The sequence below is a fragment of the Alligator sinensis genome, unplaced genomic scaffold (genome assembly GCF_000455745.1).
Source record: "Alligator sinensis unplaced genomic scaffold, ASM45574v1 scaffold359_1, whole genome shotgun sequence".
NCBI classification, from domain to species: domain Eukaryota; kingdom Metazoa; phylum Chordata; order Crocodylia; family Alligatoridae; genus Alligator; species Alligator sinensis.
This window is the reverse complement of record NW_005842577.1, coordinates 940295-955772: the sequence shown is the minus strand read 5'-3', so window position 1 is coordinate 955772 and position 15478 is coordinate 940295. Positions and strand designations below refer to the sequence as shown.

The 15478-nt window shown below is 37.4% G+C and overlaps 1 protein-coding gene across 1 annotated transcript in view; it reads left to right on the top strand.

The window, feature by feature from the left end:
* NECTIN3 (nectin cell adhesion molecule 3) overlaps positions 1 to 15478 on the top strand; it is a 76734-nt gene that overhangs the window by 9526 nt on the left and 51730 nt on the right. Inside the window, exons 3-5 of the mRNA XM_006032511.3 lie at positions 4979 to 5275; positions 7821 to 7938; positions 11557 to 11708. Of these exons, the coding sequence (XP_006032573.1) occupies positions 4979 to 5275; positions 7821 to 7938; positions 11557 to 11708 (567 nt within the window). The remainder of the gene's footprint in view (positions 1 to 4978; positions 5276 to 7820; positions 7939 to 11556; positions 11709 to 15478) is intronic.

The following is a 15478-nucleotide window of genomic DNA, read 5'->3' as shown; positions in this document are numbered from 1 at the left end:
GGGAAAGAGCTATTACTAAACACTTCTGAACACTGAACCTACAGAGCTTCACTAATCCTTAAATGTGGATTTAGGCTAAGGGGTAGTTATTTATCAAGAGCAATTGGCATAATTCCAGCTTCTGATTCTTCTAGACAAGTTTAGTAGAGCAATGCAAGGTTTTCATTTCCACTGTGAAGTAGGGTTTTGAGTAATGACTTGAGAACTGTAAGAATCTTTGAGGTCAGAGAGAGACTTTGAATATGAAAATGACCCTGTAATATTTTGGTAATTTGTTAGAGGAAGTAATTGAATACAGTAAGTTTGAGAAGGATCAAAGTTACTTTGCAAAATCAGGACATCTTAAACAGTAGCATCTTTACCTACTTAAGACCAAGCCACTGTGTAACACCTTATTAGCAACTTGATCAGATTGTTAAAATGTATATGTAAATGATGAAAAATTTAGTTAATTGAAAGCTAACAGTGGTCTATGGTAAAGGTGTGTTGAAATATGCAGTTTGTTTGGTGGCCACAAAGCCACCACTATATTACTCAGTTGCAGAATACTGTCTCTTTATGGGCTTGCTCACTGCACAGCAAATTAGTGGACACCCAACTGCATGTTTATGATGTGTCATGTCAGGCACATTGCACCCCACTCCACTCGCATGGTTACTAGTCCTCAGTAACATTGCTCCCCCCTCGTCTCTGCTGCACAGATGCTGAAGCAAACTTACTAGCCAGACTCGGGGATAATCTTACACTGCCAGTGCACTGGGACATTCTCCACGCATCAATAGTTCTGCTTCCCTCAGAACACCCAATATGGTCTACTGTTTCAAAACCCTTTGACTTTTCCTTACTTAATGGCATAAAGAATGGTCAGCACAAGCATCAATCAATCATCACCTCTGACTCTGCAGTCAGTCAACCAGGATTTAGCTGGCCATGTGGTTATTGGGCACTTCTCAACAGTTTTCAGACTGGGCGTGGTCACTGTGTGCCTGAAACCTATACCAGTGGGGCCTCCACAATGACAACCAGTGCCTGTGTGGATAAGTTCAAACCATGTCCACATTATTGACTTTTGTCCATTTACGATGCTACCTGATGGCCTTCAAGCTCTTCAAACTGGTGATGACATTACCTTAAGATGGCTGAAACAATATGCTGAAACTGCATATACTAAAATAAATAAGAAAGCCAGCCAGCACACTATTTGGGGGGGAAGCTGTAAGTAAGTAAATAAATAAATAAAATTCTGACCCAACTTTTAGACAACACTTGAACAAGTAAATAAAAAACAAAACAAACTTGCCAAGTAGGAGATGATAATAGATAGTGATAATTCAGCTAGTATTTTGGGTTCACAGCACAATCTGATGACCTAAAACGTTTTAAGGAGAAATTTTGCCATTTCAAATGTAGCAGCTCTGAGACACATAGGCAGCACGGTGGGCTAGATTATCTCTGGCACACCCTTGGCCTAAGGAATAAAACTGTTACATTTAATAAGTAAAATTAAGTCCAGTAGAATGGAAAAACAGACCTAAAATAAGCAAGTGATGCATTTTGCTGATATTTCCATCTGAGATATTAATAAATACAGGAAAACAGATAAATAAATACAACAATATTGATTTGTTTTGGAGGAGGATGGAGATGAGGATATGGGAAGATAGTTGAATAAAAAAATTATGAAAGAGGTTATTGGAAAAATCTAAAATAAGTTCTTGGTAATAAGTTAGTTGCTCTTGAATATTTTCTGGTTTTTACTTGGCCATCTTCAGTGTTCTGAATAAAGTCCGTCTCCCTTGCATTAAATTAAAAAGAAAAAATGTTTGCATCTTGAAATAAAACTTGAGTAACAAGAGACATCAGCATGAAATACTTAAGCTTCTTGATGGGGAAACAATAGGAAACATCACTAAGGCTAACAGAACTGAGCCGTTCTCTATGTAAATAGGCCAGTAAAATACAATACTAATTCCTAGTGCTGTTACTGCTACAGTTTGAAGTTAATGCAGCATTTGTCAGGACACAGTTATGCCTGTTACTGCAGAAAGCACCTTGCCTCATGGTGTGAAATGTACATTGCTCTCTTCTTAGCAAGGTGAGTTCTGATTTCAGTCAACATAGATGCATGGGACAAATGAGTGAAAACCCAGTTCTGAAAAGCTGGTTGCTCAGAAGGTATGAGAAATTGTAGATGGCTTCCACAACTATTAAACCCTGTAGTTAGGATCAGGGGTGAGGTCTTTGTGAAAGTTAGTTGCTGAATGCTCTTAAAAGGTAGAAAAAAAGACCTAATTGGGGATTCAGTATTGAAGAGACCATCTCTAAACTTACTATTTATTAAATATCAAGCTGAACTGATTTTTTTTTTTTTTTTAAGCCTGGCAGAGGACACATGTGAACTGAACTAATGAAAACACCTTTTATTGAGTGTCAACCCATAAATTGAGTTGACCAGCAAAATGTACCTGCTACAGGATGTTTAGAGTTCAGTTTTTAACTAGTTTAACCTGTGCTCATGCTTACAGTTTAAGATCAGCTCATGCTTTCTCCTTTTGCCCCTCTGGTTTGGGAAACGGTGTATAAAACATCAGTGTAACTGCTAAAAACAATTATTGCACTCATTTTAGTTCAGGTGACTAAGTATTTTGACTGTGATTGTGATTGATACTGAATGAAGACGTAGAGCACTTGAGATCTTGCTTAAAGATTCTTTATATGTCATGTAGAGTATGATGCCCAAGTCAGAGCAGGCTACACTTTTTAATCTTTTGTTCCCATTGGCTAGGTCCAGACATTCAAAAAGCCTGAAGCAGGATTAAGTTGCGTGTTTTTTCTGTAAGCGGTGTAGCTTAGGTCAGTAGTAAACAGAATATGCATTTGCCCTTTGATAGGAGGATGGCAAATCTTAGGCTGGGTTCCCCACTTTTAAACCAGCCTGTGTGTGCCAAACTTCTCTTCTATGACAAGTATAGACTAGTTTCTGATCCCTTATACTAGTGAAAGTGTAATGTCTGTACCTGGTCTTCAAGAGCAGGGGCCCAACTTGACTGGGCCATATCTCTCTTCTATAGCTGCATCTCTTTATCTGGCTTAAGCAGTCCAGTGCTCTGTGTTGTGGCTGCTTCCTTAGGTATGTGTTTAAAGCCTGGGGACCTTTGGAATCCATATGTTTACAAGCTTCTCCTACTCTATAGATCTATAGTTGTACCTGGGGGGGGAAAAAAGGGAACCTGCATTTTGGTTGATTCCTCTAAAATACCAACTCTCTTTTTAAAGAGAATTTAGTTGCCTGGTGGGGAGAGATGTGGAGCAGTATCATACAAACCTTACTAAATCATCTAATCTTTTTTTTTGGGGGGGGGTGGTAAGGGAGGAATTAAAAAATTAACTTAACATTATCATTAGCTATTGTTAGCATAAATTTACAGACCAAAATAAATGTTATGCAATAGTCACTTTAATTGGTTGAACCAAAAATATGAATATGGTTTCTAACCCAAGATGATTCATAAGTAGCTTAAAAAAAAAATCTCCTAGTCTTTGAAATGAAATGAATAGCCTAGGTGGTCAGATTAAATCAGTTTAATAAAATTCTTTTTAAGGGTGTTGGTGGTAGAAGATTGTACAGGGGAAATAATCGGAATAACAGAATTTGGTGTCAACTTAAAGCTTGAATTCATTTAGACAGTCAGAACTTTTGAAAAATAATATAAATAATGCACCAATTCATTAATGCCTTTAACTGTTTGGTTTACTGTCTGATTTGCTTCTGAGACGTTTAATGGTAGCAGTATAGTTCAAACTTTTCCTCGGGTCGTTGGCTTAAAAATAAGTATGTTTAAACAAAAACAAAATATGCCGCCCCCCCCCCCCCCCAAAAAAAAACCAATATCAAGAAAACCACCACCACATGCATACAATTGTTTACAAACTCAGTCCACATTCAACTTCCTTTTTCTTATCTGGCTTAAAAAAAATGTCTGCATATGCATGTAGTTAGCTCTAAGGCTGTGATAGATGCATCATATTCAGTCTAAGAATGTTGGTCTTCCATGTCCAATGTGAAATGGGTTTCAGTTTTATATCTTTTGTATAGAATCAGTTGAAACGGGTGTTTAAACAGAGTCTCAGTGTGAAGAAAGAAGTTGAACTTAATGTAGAAAGTCTTGTCAGCTGAGCATCTTGGAAAAGGTGAAATGTGACAGAAGCCCAGAATAGCACTTTTTTGTAGGGCCTGGTGGAGTAGAAACTCTCCATTCTTAAAGCACAATTTTGATAGAGGGTTTGAAGCTTGTTTTCTTTGCTGGTGTTGTCCTCACAGATAACTCATGGGTAGTATGTTAGATGTTGAGTTCCTGCAGTGAAAACAACAAATCTCTCTAATCCAGAGGCTGGTATCGTAGAAAAGTCTGACCCAGCCTGGGGCAACATAGACGATGGGGTAGCACACAGCTGCACCAAGCTGCCCATCCTCTTTGCAGGTCCCTCTTCCAAAGCCCTCCTTGCTGTTCTCATGCCTGTGCCTAACTGTTACTGCAAAGGGGCTGGATATCTGCACCATGTGCAAATGCAAATGGCTTGAGCCCTCTTGGGTTGGAAATTTGCAGCCTGTGGATGCCTACCCGTGTTCTAATCAACTTGACTAATAGATTTTTACTGCAAATGTCAGAAAACTATTTTGTACTTCTGGAGATTTCAATATATTAATATCCAAACTGTAATGAAACCTTGAAGTTTAGATAACTGACTGGGTAAACAGCGAGGAGTAAGAGGCAGGATGGGGCTTCAGTTTAAGTTGTCAGTTGTTAGTATATTGGATGTTACTTGGTACTTAACGTCCTGTTTTTAACTGGTGGTTGATGTACTTCATTTTGAAATGAGGGGTATGTGCATTTCAGTACTCCCTCTCCCCATTGTTTTCTCTCATTCTCATCTGAAAATGTAACTTTTTTTTTTTTTTTTTTTTTTTTTTCAATAGTTGAACCCACTGTGAGCCTTGCAAAGGGACCAAACTCTTTAATAGATGGTGAAAATCAGACAGTAGCAGCCATTTGTACAGCAGCCACTGGGAAACCTGCTGCAGATGTTGATTGGGAAGGAGGCCTTGGTGAAATGGAATCTATTTCAACTTCCTTTCCAAATGAAACAGTGACAGTTGTAAGTCAATATAAAATCATTCCTACCAGATTTGCAAGAGGAAGACGTATAACTTGTGTTGTAAAGCACCCAGCTTTGGAAAAGGAGATAAGATATTCTTACGTGCTGGACATCCAATGTAAGTATCAAGCATTAGTGTTGCTATTTAAATGAGTTATAATTACTTGTATTGGATTTACTACTAAACTTTTGTACAAGATACCAAACCCATTTAAAAAAGAAATTAAAAACAAGAATTAGTTTTACAAATGAGTACATAAAAATACACACAAAATGACTTGACCAAGAATATGCAGTAGCAACTGGCAGACTAGGAAACAGAATTAATAGATTCTTGAGTTTGTCCTAAACTTCAGACTCTAAGGCATGCTGCCACTTGATTACCTGCTTACCTGAGAGATGAAGAGTCATCCCCTGTCCCCCTCTGAAATATGACTACTGTTACAACCATTTTTAAATTGGGCTTCAGTTTGTCAGCTGTACAATTTCTAAATGTAACAAATATTTACCATTTCAGGCAAAGGAAGCATTGAAAAATGCTTAAAATGGCAATTGTCATTCTAAATTAGAAATAATGCTTGGGGTGAAATTCTGGTGAACTTCATGAATGAGGAAACCCCAGGGACTGAACAGTTTACGTAAAGATGCAACTACACAATGGGTAGAATGGAAATAAGATCTCCTTTATTAGCGCAGATCCTTTCGTTGTGGTCTCAGAGAAGAAAAATTCTTTATCAGTTAATACCCTGTTTAATTCAGCTGCAAAAATGTTATTAACAAAGATCAAAAGTATTTTTTGTCCTTGAACCTGTGTGTAACCAGATAGCCTCCATTTAACTACAGTAACCAACATATTTGATTAAACTTCAGTGGACATAAGGGCACAGATAACAGGTTAAACAAAACAGAAGAAACTGAGGCACACTTGAGTTGGTCAAACTACTCAGGGGAGATGAAGATGCACCTAAAATGGAAAGTGCTTAGAGGGCCTAAACCAGAAAAGAAAGGGGTAAGATTGAAGGGCCTGTGGGAAAAATAGTGACACTTTTGGCAAGAGGTCAGAAAATGTTTGTAGGTGGTGCCATTTTACTCCTTAAGCAAGTTCTTAATGTTGTAAAACCTGTTTTGATAAAGGTTTAGTAGAAGACTAGGCATACTAGGAGTTCAGTAAACTGATTTTAGTACTGTAGTGGGGGATAGGAGGGAGGGAGAGTCAGGTAATTGTCTGCCTTCCAATGAATACCATTTTAAATAAGCCTCCACTTTGACTTCATTTACCCAACAAACATTTAATAACACCTAGCCGTAATGGTAGGCATATTTTGTTACAAACCTGGCAGGGATTAATAAAGTAAGTGCAATATACAGGACAAAAGTAAAATACTCATCCTGTTACTGGAAGTGGTAGACCCATTAACTACACCAGGAGAAGCGGCAGTGGCTGTCATCTTAACTGAAGAAGATTGCTCTGCCTAGCAATGGAGACTTAATACACACTTTGAGCATCCTTTAATCACGTGCTTGGGGCCACATTCAACATACTTCAAAAAAGTATTACTCTTGAAAAAGTTAAACCTTCAGTTCATGTAACAACTAAACTACGATTCTGTGTTTTTAGTTTCTAGGACTTAGAGTGGTGTGTTGTTTTTCTTATTTATTCCCTCCAAATAAAATGAATCCTTTTTTTCTGCCCAAAACCACTTTAAAGACACAATTTTAGCCAGTGAAGCCATGTCAAAGTTGCTCCTAAAATATGTTAGTGTTACTAGTGTGATTCTATTAGGTGTTCTTTCAAGAAAAATTCAGGAAATGTAGCAATGTGAAAAGTCCATTTTGCAAGAGTCCATCCTACCATATCTGGGTGTCAGATGCAAACTAAATTCTTTGTCACTTTGCATGTCTGTTAACCTTTTGTGCTTGTTAACTTGTCTGTTAACCTCTTGCTATACATTTCATGCAGGAAATTTATTTTAAACAGAAGTTCTAAATTTCTGCCTTTTAACCTCTTGTAAATAAATTGGATGAGTGTCATTTGCATTATGAGGCTTAAAAAATAATAATTAAAAAACCCTGCCAGTCTGGGCATGTAATGTGCTGCAATTGACTGCTTCCTTTGAGATGTTTCTAATGCTGGTGTTTATTTCTCACCCTGTTTCTACTCTTAAAACAAAACAACATTAAACAGCTACCTGGCCCAGTAGAGAGAGACAAATAGACTTAAATTACCATATTTTCTCAATAACAAGCCCTTTTTCCAAGAATTAGCTGCTTAGAATCAGTGTGCATATTTACACAGGATGAAAATTTATTTTGCTTACTGGGCAAAAGTGAAGTCTGCATGCAATCTATTAGCTGTCCTCCCTAGCTGCTGCTACTTAGTTTTACTACAAGGAAAGATCTTTGTTCCTTCATTCTGCCTTTCAAAAAAAAAATAAAAAATGATGGGGCGGGGGATCTTATTCTGGGACACACTCAATTTGAGAAATTGTCCAACTTCCATATTGCTTACCTAGTTCTTCAGGCAGGAGGACTGTTACATACTAGAAGTCTTAAATATTGCCATCTAGTCTCTTAAATATTATATGGTGCATGCTTGAATCTAAACTGTTTTTAACAGATTTTTCTTAATTATTGGCCCACTAAGATACCTTTTTTAATAATAGATGCCCCTGAAGTTTCAGTGACTGGCTATGATGGAAATTGGTTCATTGGAAGAGGGAATGTTCAACTTAGGTGCAATGCTGATTCTAATCCACTACCTATGGAATTTACCTGGACCAGGTAAGTATTACTAAAATATTTTTGTTGCCTTGAATAAAGCTTGAAGCCACTTAAGGGTAGGCATTTAAAAATGTTTGTTTCTCTATGGCTTTTTCCTCTATATATGCTTCTGTTCACAATATAGTTGTTTGTGTGTATTTAGTTTCAGGAAAATGCAGGTAATATACCATGGCTCACATCAAGGCATCAGTCAGCTTTAAAGGGAAAATTGATACAGTTTTGAAGTGGACTATGTTTCACAAAAGATGATGGAAAAGGGGAAAAATAGGCTGGTTGAAAAATGTGGGAGGCAAACTTTAATATGGAAGTTTTTGTACTCCTGGTTAGTACTTGAGGGATAAAGGATTATTCCAAATTTAAGTAGCATTTTGTTTATAACAGTTGTCTTGAGCTTACAACTGCCAGGCATTTATTTATGTTGTCTCATCTCATTGCGAGTTAGAGACATGCAATTAAATCTGAATCGGACATTTGCACAGACAGGATGTTTTTAATATTTAACATGGTGTATTTATAGTTGGGGTAGAACATGCTCTAAGGCTTCAATAAATTGGCCATGCTCTTAAAGCAGTAGTTCATTATCTATTCCTAGCGTGTTAGAGATGGCTTGTCTATCAAAGAACGAATAAAAACACTTGCTTCTAGAAATCCTGTTGGTTCAGCTACTCTGACGTGGCAGCTAAATATCATTAACATTTTGTGGATGGCCCTATTATGTGTTTTACCATATGAAATTTGCTACCATGATAGCACTACCTGCACCACAAGGAAGAGACTTGAAATGCATGGGTCAATTGCCTTTTTTAAAGCATCCTAAAATCTTTGGACAATTGTAAAACAAACAAACAAAAATGTAACATACTTGTCACAAATTAGCAATTCTGCAAAGGAGCCATTAATATTTTGTAGAAATGTGATGTATGAATTTGACAAGCTGCTTCTATTTTCTATTACCGTTTATGGCTTCCTTGCTAAGTGTGAAGGAACAAAAATTTTATCCAGTAAGCTGTTCTGAATGGCTAGCAACAGCAGCAGCGAAAAAACTGAAGCCCTTTAAAACTTACAGGAAACACTCTTAACAGTTGAGTCATAACTAAATTTAACTGAGCAATATATGTAAACATCAATATTATAACAAGGGTACTAGGGTTTATTGGTTTTTGTTTTGTTTTTGTTTTTTTATAATATTGGTATTGCATTGCAAGCACTTTAAGTGGGGGGGTGGAGGGAACTATTGTGGCCACTGTGTAGCTAAATCCCCAAACTTCTCTGACTGGTTAATTCACAAGCTGCTTTAAAGATGCAGTAGTGCAACAATTTTCTTTTTTGAAGAAGAGATCTAAAGTAAACCCTATAGAGTAATGGTGTGTGTCTGTCTGTCTGTTCTGTGTGTCTGTCTGTCATTTTAAGTCTTGTGTTGTGTTCTGTAATAAAATATTTAAAAATTTTCTCACATCAAAGTATTTTTCTAGTTTGTTTAGTGTGACCATTAAAGCAGCTCTAATGTACGCATACATGTATACACAAGTTAAAAGTGAAATGCTACAAACTGATACAGGGAAAAGCAAAACAAGGGCTTTTTTAAAATGTGAAAATGAGTATATGGAGGTTTGAAACTAAATGTTGGTCAAACAAGATGGAGCAAAAGATGTTTCATAAGTCAAAACAGGCTACCTTTTTAATGTCAGGGTTTGCTGTCCAAAGAGGAGAACTAATAGCTAGGTCACTTCCCTTGATAGCACTTCAATTCAATATGAATCTGATCTGCCCAGCAGCATCTGACAAAACAGGTGATGTAGAAATCTGAACCCAGACCAAAATACACATGAAATAGACAGGTTCATGAAATATGGCAACCTATTTCAGGGAAACTTAATCCTGGCTTTTTGTTACAAGGGGAAAGAATGCAAAGCTAAGTATTAATAACAGCACAGTTACTGCTTAGTCTGAATCGCATGGAGGTAGCTGACCAGAGTCATGCCTGGTGAGATATTACTTGTTGCAGACATTATGGAAAATTTGGTGTAGAATGAGGCAATGTTTCTGCAATGGAATAACAGTGCTAAGTTTCTTCATTACGGAGAGTAACTTGTAGAATTAACCTGCTGTTATGATAGGCAAATGCTGTGACTTGATTCATAAGGTAGAAAAAATCATAAAAGCTTGAGCTGAATATTACCCAGTATGATGGAAAGAAAGAAGCCATGTATATAGATATATGGGCAAAACCCCTCACAAATGAATCTTCCTTGTCAATTCAGTTGAATCAGTAAGAATGAACTGGTCTTAATTACAACAGCAAGACCATCTTTAACTTGTAAGATGCAGCTTTCTGCTGATTCAGTTGGTACTTGTACAATACTGTATGCTTGTAGATAAGTCACTAGGGATTGTTTCTTTTGCTGGGCTATGGATAACTATAACCATAACTAGCTAACAGTTGGTGAGATTTTTTTGAATTAAAGTATGTTTGCATGTGTTGCCTGAATCTACAGCACTAATGAAAAGTTGTCTTTTGCCTGTCTGCTGAGGTCAACACCCTGCTTGGGGAAACTGATTTGCTGAGATGTTAAGCCTGAAAGACCTGCTGGCTGCCATTGGGTTAAAATACTAACAGTATCCACACATCAAAATGTTTAGAAGTGTTCAACAAAAAATAGGGTTCCTTTAGTGTTGTTCATGCAAACTAAAGATTTGTCAGATGAAATGGCTGTGCATGCATGTAGAACTGTTGCAGATAATGAAATGTGTGGAAGAGAAGGAAGGAGCTTTCATTCCAGGCCTTTGACAGAACTCCATCCTTTGGGTGAGAGTATGGGACCGTTGATAGTATGGCACTGATGCACTTAACTGACATAGATGAGTGGGGTGGTCCTTACAGCTAAGAAACTTGGTTTTAGATTTTGTGACTGCAACAATATTTAATTTATATTTAGCCAGCCATTTAACTTTTTAACTTGATCATCAACTGTTTCATAACATAACATTGAAATATTGGTGACTTGAATTGCCTTTTAAGTATAGCAGCTCCCCTGAGTTGAGCTGGGAGAATAGACTTGATGTACTAGAGGCCCTTAATAGATCTTCATTCTTGCAAAAAGCAGGAGAAAATGGCACTAACTAACAATTTTATATAAAAAGCTTGAAATACTCCATCCAGTTTTAAGGTTGTGCTGTTTTTCTCTTTACTAGAGATTTAACTTATAGTCATGTATTCAGGTCAAATAACCTTTAGCCTTTTCCTCTGACATTTTCTTTCTTTCTTTTGTTTTTAGACTATGTTCAGATATTGATGTGTTGTCAGCTAATCATAGTTGCAATCTGTAAACTCACAAAAATATAGCAACCTAGCTATGAAATACCCAACTTTGAGGTATAGCACCTAAACAAAGGAACCTTGCACAGCAATTAATAGTTGTGGCTGCTTAATTGAAAGTTATTGATGTTTATTAAGCATTTTACCAAAACGTGGCTGTTGATGCTTCATGAAAGCTAACTTTTTTTATTTCTAAAGGAAGAGAACTTTAGATGATCTTGGCTGCAAGTAATAGTCGGACGAACTGTTATCAAAACTAAACTAGTAAGATACTAACTGCCTTTAAACACTTTCTAATCTAGGCTGGATGGGCAATGGCCTGAAGGCTTACTGTCTATAAACAATACTCTGCATTTCAACAGCCCACTAACTTACAATTACACTGGGACTTACATCTGTAGGGTGACAAATTCCCTTGGTCAAAGAAGCGATCAAAAGACTATCTACATATTAGGTGAGTGGTTTCTTTTTGGTTTTTTTTTTTTTTTTTTTTTTTTATTTTCAAAAAAAAAAAAAAAACAACCCCAAACCCCGCAAGCTTTTAAAAAACTTCTGGAAAGATGATTATCAAGATAAAGAACTAGGTATTTAGTAAAGTGCTTCAGCTATGTCATAAGAGAAGTGTCTGAAATTCAATTCATATTGATTTGGAAATTGATATAGAACAAAAACGGGAGGAAGAAAAAAGTTTCTGGTAGCAATATGATAAAAATATAATAGTGCAAGTATTGCTGCTTTCCACTATACATTCACTTTCTGTGCAGGTACTTAAACTGCATCTGAGAATTTCGTTGTGATACTACCAAATTCCAAAGAAGTATACAAGCTAGGAGCCCTATCTTGGAAGATAGTGCCTTAGAAATATGATTCAAATAAGAAAATCTGCTAAGCAGCACAAGGGGAATGGAATCCAATCACAGAATTGGAGAATGAGTATATTTAGAAGACAAAACCCACATCGTGGTTTATGAATGGACTTGGATGTCCCTTTAAAGGACTAGTGGCATGTGAGAACTCACTTTAGAGAGTGAGGCTCTTTACACTTAAGAATGTAACAGAATTGCCTGTCATTGTTTGCAGCTATGAAATTTAGTAAGAAGGCAACTTTTTGTGTTGCTATCAAGAAGAGTACATATAAAACCTCATACAGATGTCTGTCAAGTCTCAGCACTTCAGCAAACCTCTCTTGCAGAATATGACAATGTGGAGAGCACATTCTTTATCATTAGTATGTGAATAAGAAACTTTAAATACTGAGCTCTGTCATGTGCGAGATGGAAGGTGAGGAGACTAGGTGTGAATGGATGAATCTGCCAGTATGGATGGATGAAATTCTAATGAATCTAAATTTTGATAAATATTGTATCTAAAAATATGCCAGAGATCAAGACCTCAAGAATCTTGGTTCTGTGACAAACCAAGCTTAAACAATTGGTACGTCCATGAGGATATGTCAACATGGTGAAAGATGGATTGTATTCTTCATTGAAGTTTCAGGGAAAGGTGGAACAAAGCTATCCCAAGGATTTAAAAGATGATCTTTAAATATCCAGAAGAATTAAACATATTTTTTGTAAAAGCAGTAATTGTGGGGTATTTCAATTCTGCAAGATGTGACAGCAAGAATATTTTTAACAAATAAAGAGCTGCAGTCCTCTGGCCATTTGTTGTTACATGCGTCATCTTCAAGACTGGAGTTAGAGTAGGATGATCAAAAAACAAGTAAGACTACTGATTATTGCTAATCTACTGATGCTGAAGTTGACTTTTCATGCTTTTTGAAGGAAACGTGTTAATTTTTTTTTATTTAAATGGCTTTTATGGCGGAGTTGTTTTGTCTGTTTGTTTTGGTCTAACCCTTAACTTGAAGAACAAATGTATCCTTTTTTTTCACTTGGTTTGTAAAACCAACTAACTTCTGCCTGCTACCTAAGTAGCTTAGTAGCACAGGTTTGTCATCTTAACAGTACTGCAGGTAGGAGGTAGAATTTTAAAATATGGGTGTACAGTAAAATGTACTTGGTGCACCATTTTGTACAAACTAGTAGTCAATTCACTGTGTCGATCTTAAGCTTTCAACGGTTTATTTTAGATGTTTTTCATCTAAAGTAAGAAAACAAAATAAGAATTTAAAGAAAATGTAGCAGGGCCTTTTACTAAGTTGAAGTTGTAAAACTGTACTTCTGTTTGCCATCAGAGAAGTTAGTGGTAGTTAATATAGAAATAGTTGCATACAACTCTGCATGAAGTCTTCCCTTTTAATAATATTGGATTAGGTTTTTTTCTTTTTGTAGTCTCAAAAAGTCTCAAAGCTAGATTGTTAGCTGAAACCAGATTTTAAAGCAAAAAGGTTTTTTTATGTAGTATCGTTGTTAAGGTAAGATGTCAGGGACTGCATTACTTGCTATGTTCGATTCTAACCTCCTAGACTAGGGACAGAAATTACAAACTGATTTAAGTGATCAGAAACCAATTCAGATATGTAACACAACAGATGTTCAGTGCACACAGACCACTTTCAAAATGGCCAAAACTGGTTTAAAATGAGTCTGGATGGATATAGTATCAGACTTCACTGATTTTTTTTTTTCCCCCCCACCCGATTTTTAAATCAGCTTATTGAACTTCTGTCCCAGGTCCTGTCCAGATTCAAGCTAACTCTGTCCCCCAGCAATCCCAGGATGCTTTGCACTTCCCCCTGTAAACCCCTGTGTTGCAGGGTGAGTGGGCTAGCCTTAGCCCAAGCTGTCTGTTCCAGCCAAACAGGGAGGTGTGCTTTAGCACCCCCTGGCTTCTGCCCTGGGCCACTGCAGGCATGTGGCTGCTCTTCCAGAATCAAAAGTGAATGTCTGTTCATTTGCTTATCAGTTCACTGTATATAGCTTGAACTAACCTGCAAAGATTGAATAGATTCAGCCTCAGGCTTTTTGACTGTCTGTACTTAGCCCTAGTTCACAGGGGGAACTTGCAAGATGTAGCCTCTGTGTGGAATCTAGCAACAACAACCTGATTGGTCCATGGAAGAGCACACAAATTAAGTAGCAGTAGGACTTGAGCAGGCTGTGTTTATAATAGAATTTTGTCAGCTGCAGGTTAGGATATCTGGGCGACTTTGTTCTGAGTTGCCTGGCCAGTGCTCCTGACCAAAGTGGAGGGCTGCCAGGCCAAAGTGGCTGGGCTTTCGCATAGAGTGATGGTTTTAACTTTTGTTAAGTTTTTTCTGTTGTTGAATGTGTTGAATGTCCCCGCTAAAGACCATGTAATTTAGGTCTTAATCTGGTTGTTTAATTTTAGTTTCTTAGTTTCATTAGTGAGACTTGTGAACAATTAAGGTACCCGGCATATTTACTTCCATAGGACCACATTCTCCTTTCACAGAAATTAGCTTAATGGAAATAGGGGTGTGTGGGGAGTAGAGGGCCTGATCCTGAATAAGCCAAACTGCCTGGTTCCTCTTTGAGTCAGCAGTGCTTGCTGAATCAACTGAGGGACCATCCATCTTGAGAAGCAGGGCTGGGCAGTTCCAACAGTATCATCTGATGGCCTAATCCTGATAGAGCTCAACTACCTGGCAGAGCTTCGAACTGGGTGGCACTGCATCTGGCAGCTAGGGGATTAACAGAACAGCCACTAGTTCTTGCCCTGCCTGCCCCCCTCCCCCCCATAGTTGCTTTTTTTTTTTTTTTTTTTCCCCGCAACAAAATTGTACTTACTGGTATTTTCAAGGTGAGATCTTTTTCTTCATTACAACTTCTAAAAGTTAAATAATTCTAAACATAGACCCTTGTCTTATTCCGGGTGAGTGGTAGGTGAGAATGCAGTGTTTAACCCTTAAGCAAAACTCTTAATTCCACCCTCCCCAAGAAAAAAAAATCCAGTCCCTGAACTTTCAAGCCTTAACTGGATCTTAACTGAAGCCTTTGCATCTCAGAGTTCTTGAAGCAAGGAAAGTGTTTTTGTCAGTCAACGAGTGGCTTGTCATCCTTGTTTAGGTTTCAGGATTGGGTTTCATAGAGTGGCACCTTGAATTAATATGACAACATTTTTTTTTTCTCAATCTCTCTCCTGAATTTTGATGCAACTTGTGGCAAGGAGCTACTCATAACTCATAGATTGCAAGGGACCATTAAATTCATAAAGAAGCAGCAGTTATCTCCCGCCTTCTGATATAGGTAGGGTGTTCCTAGGAGCTAAAGAAGATTTCTGGCGGAAATTGACAGGAAT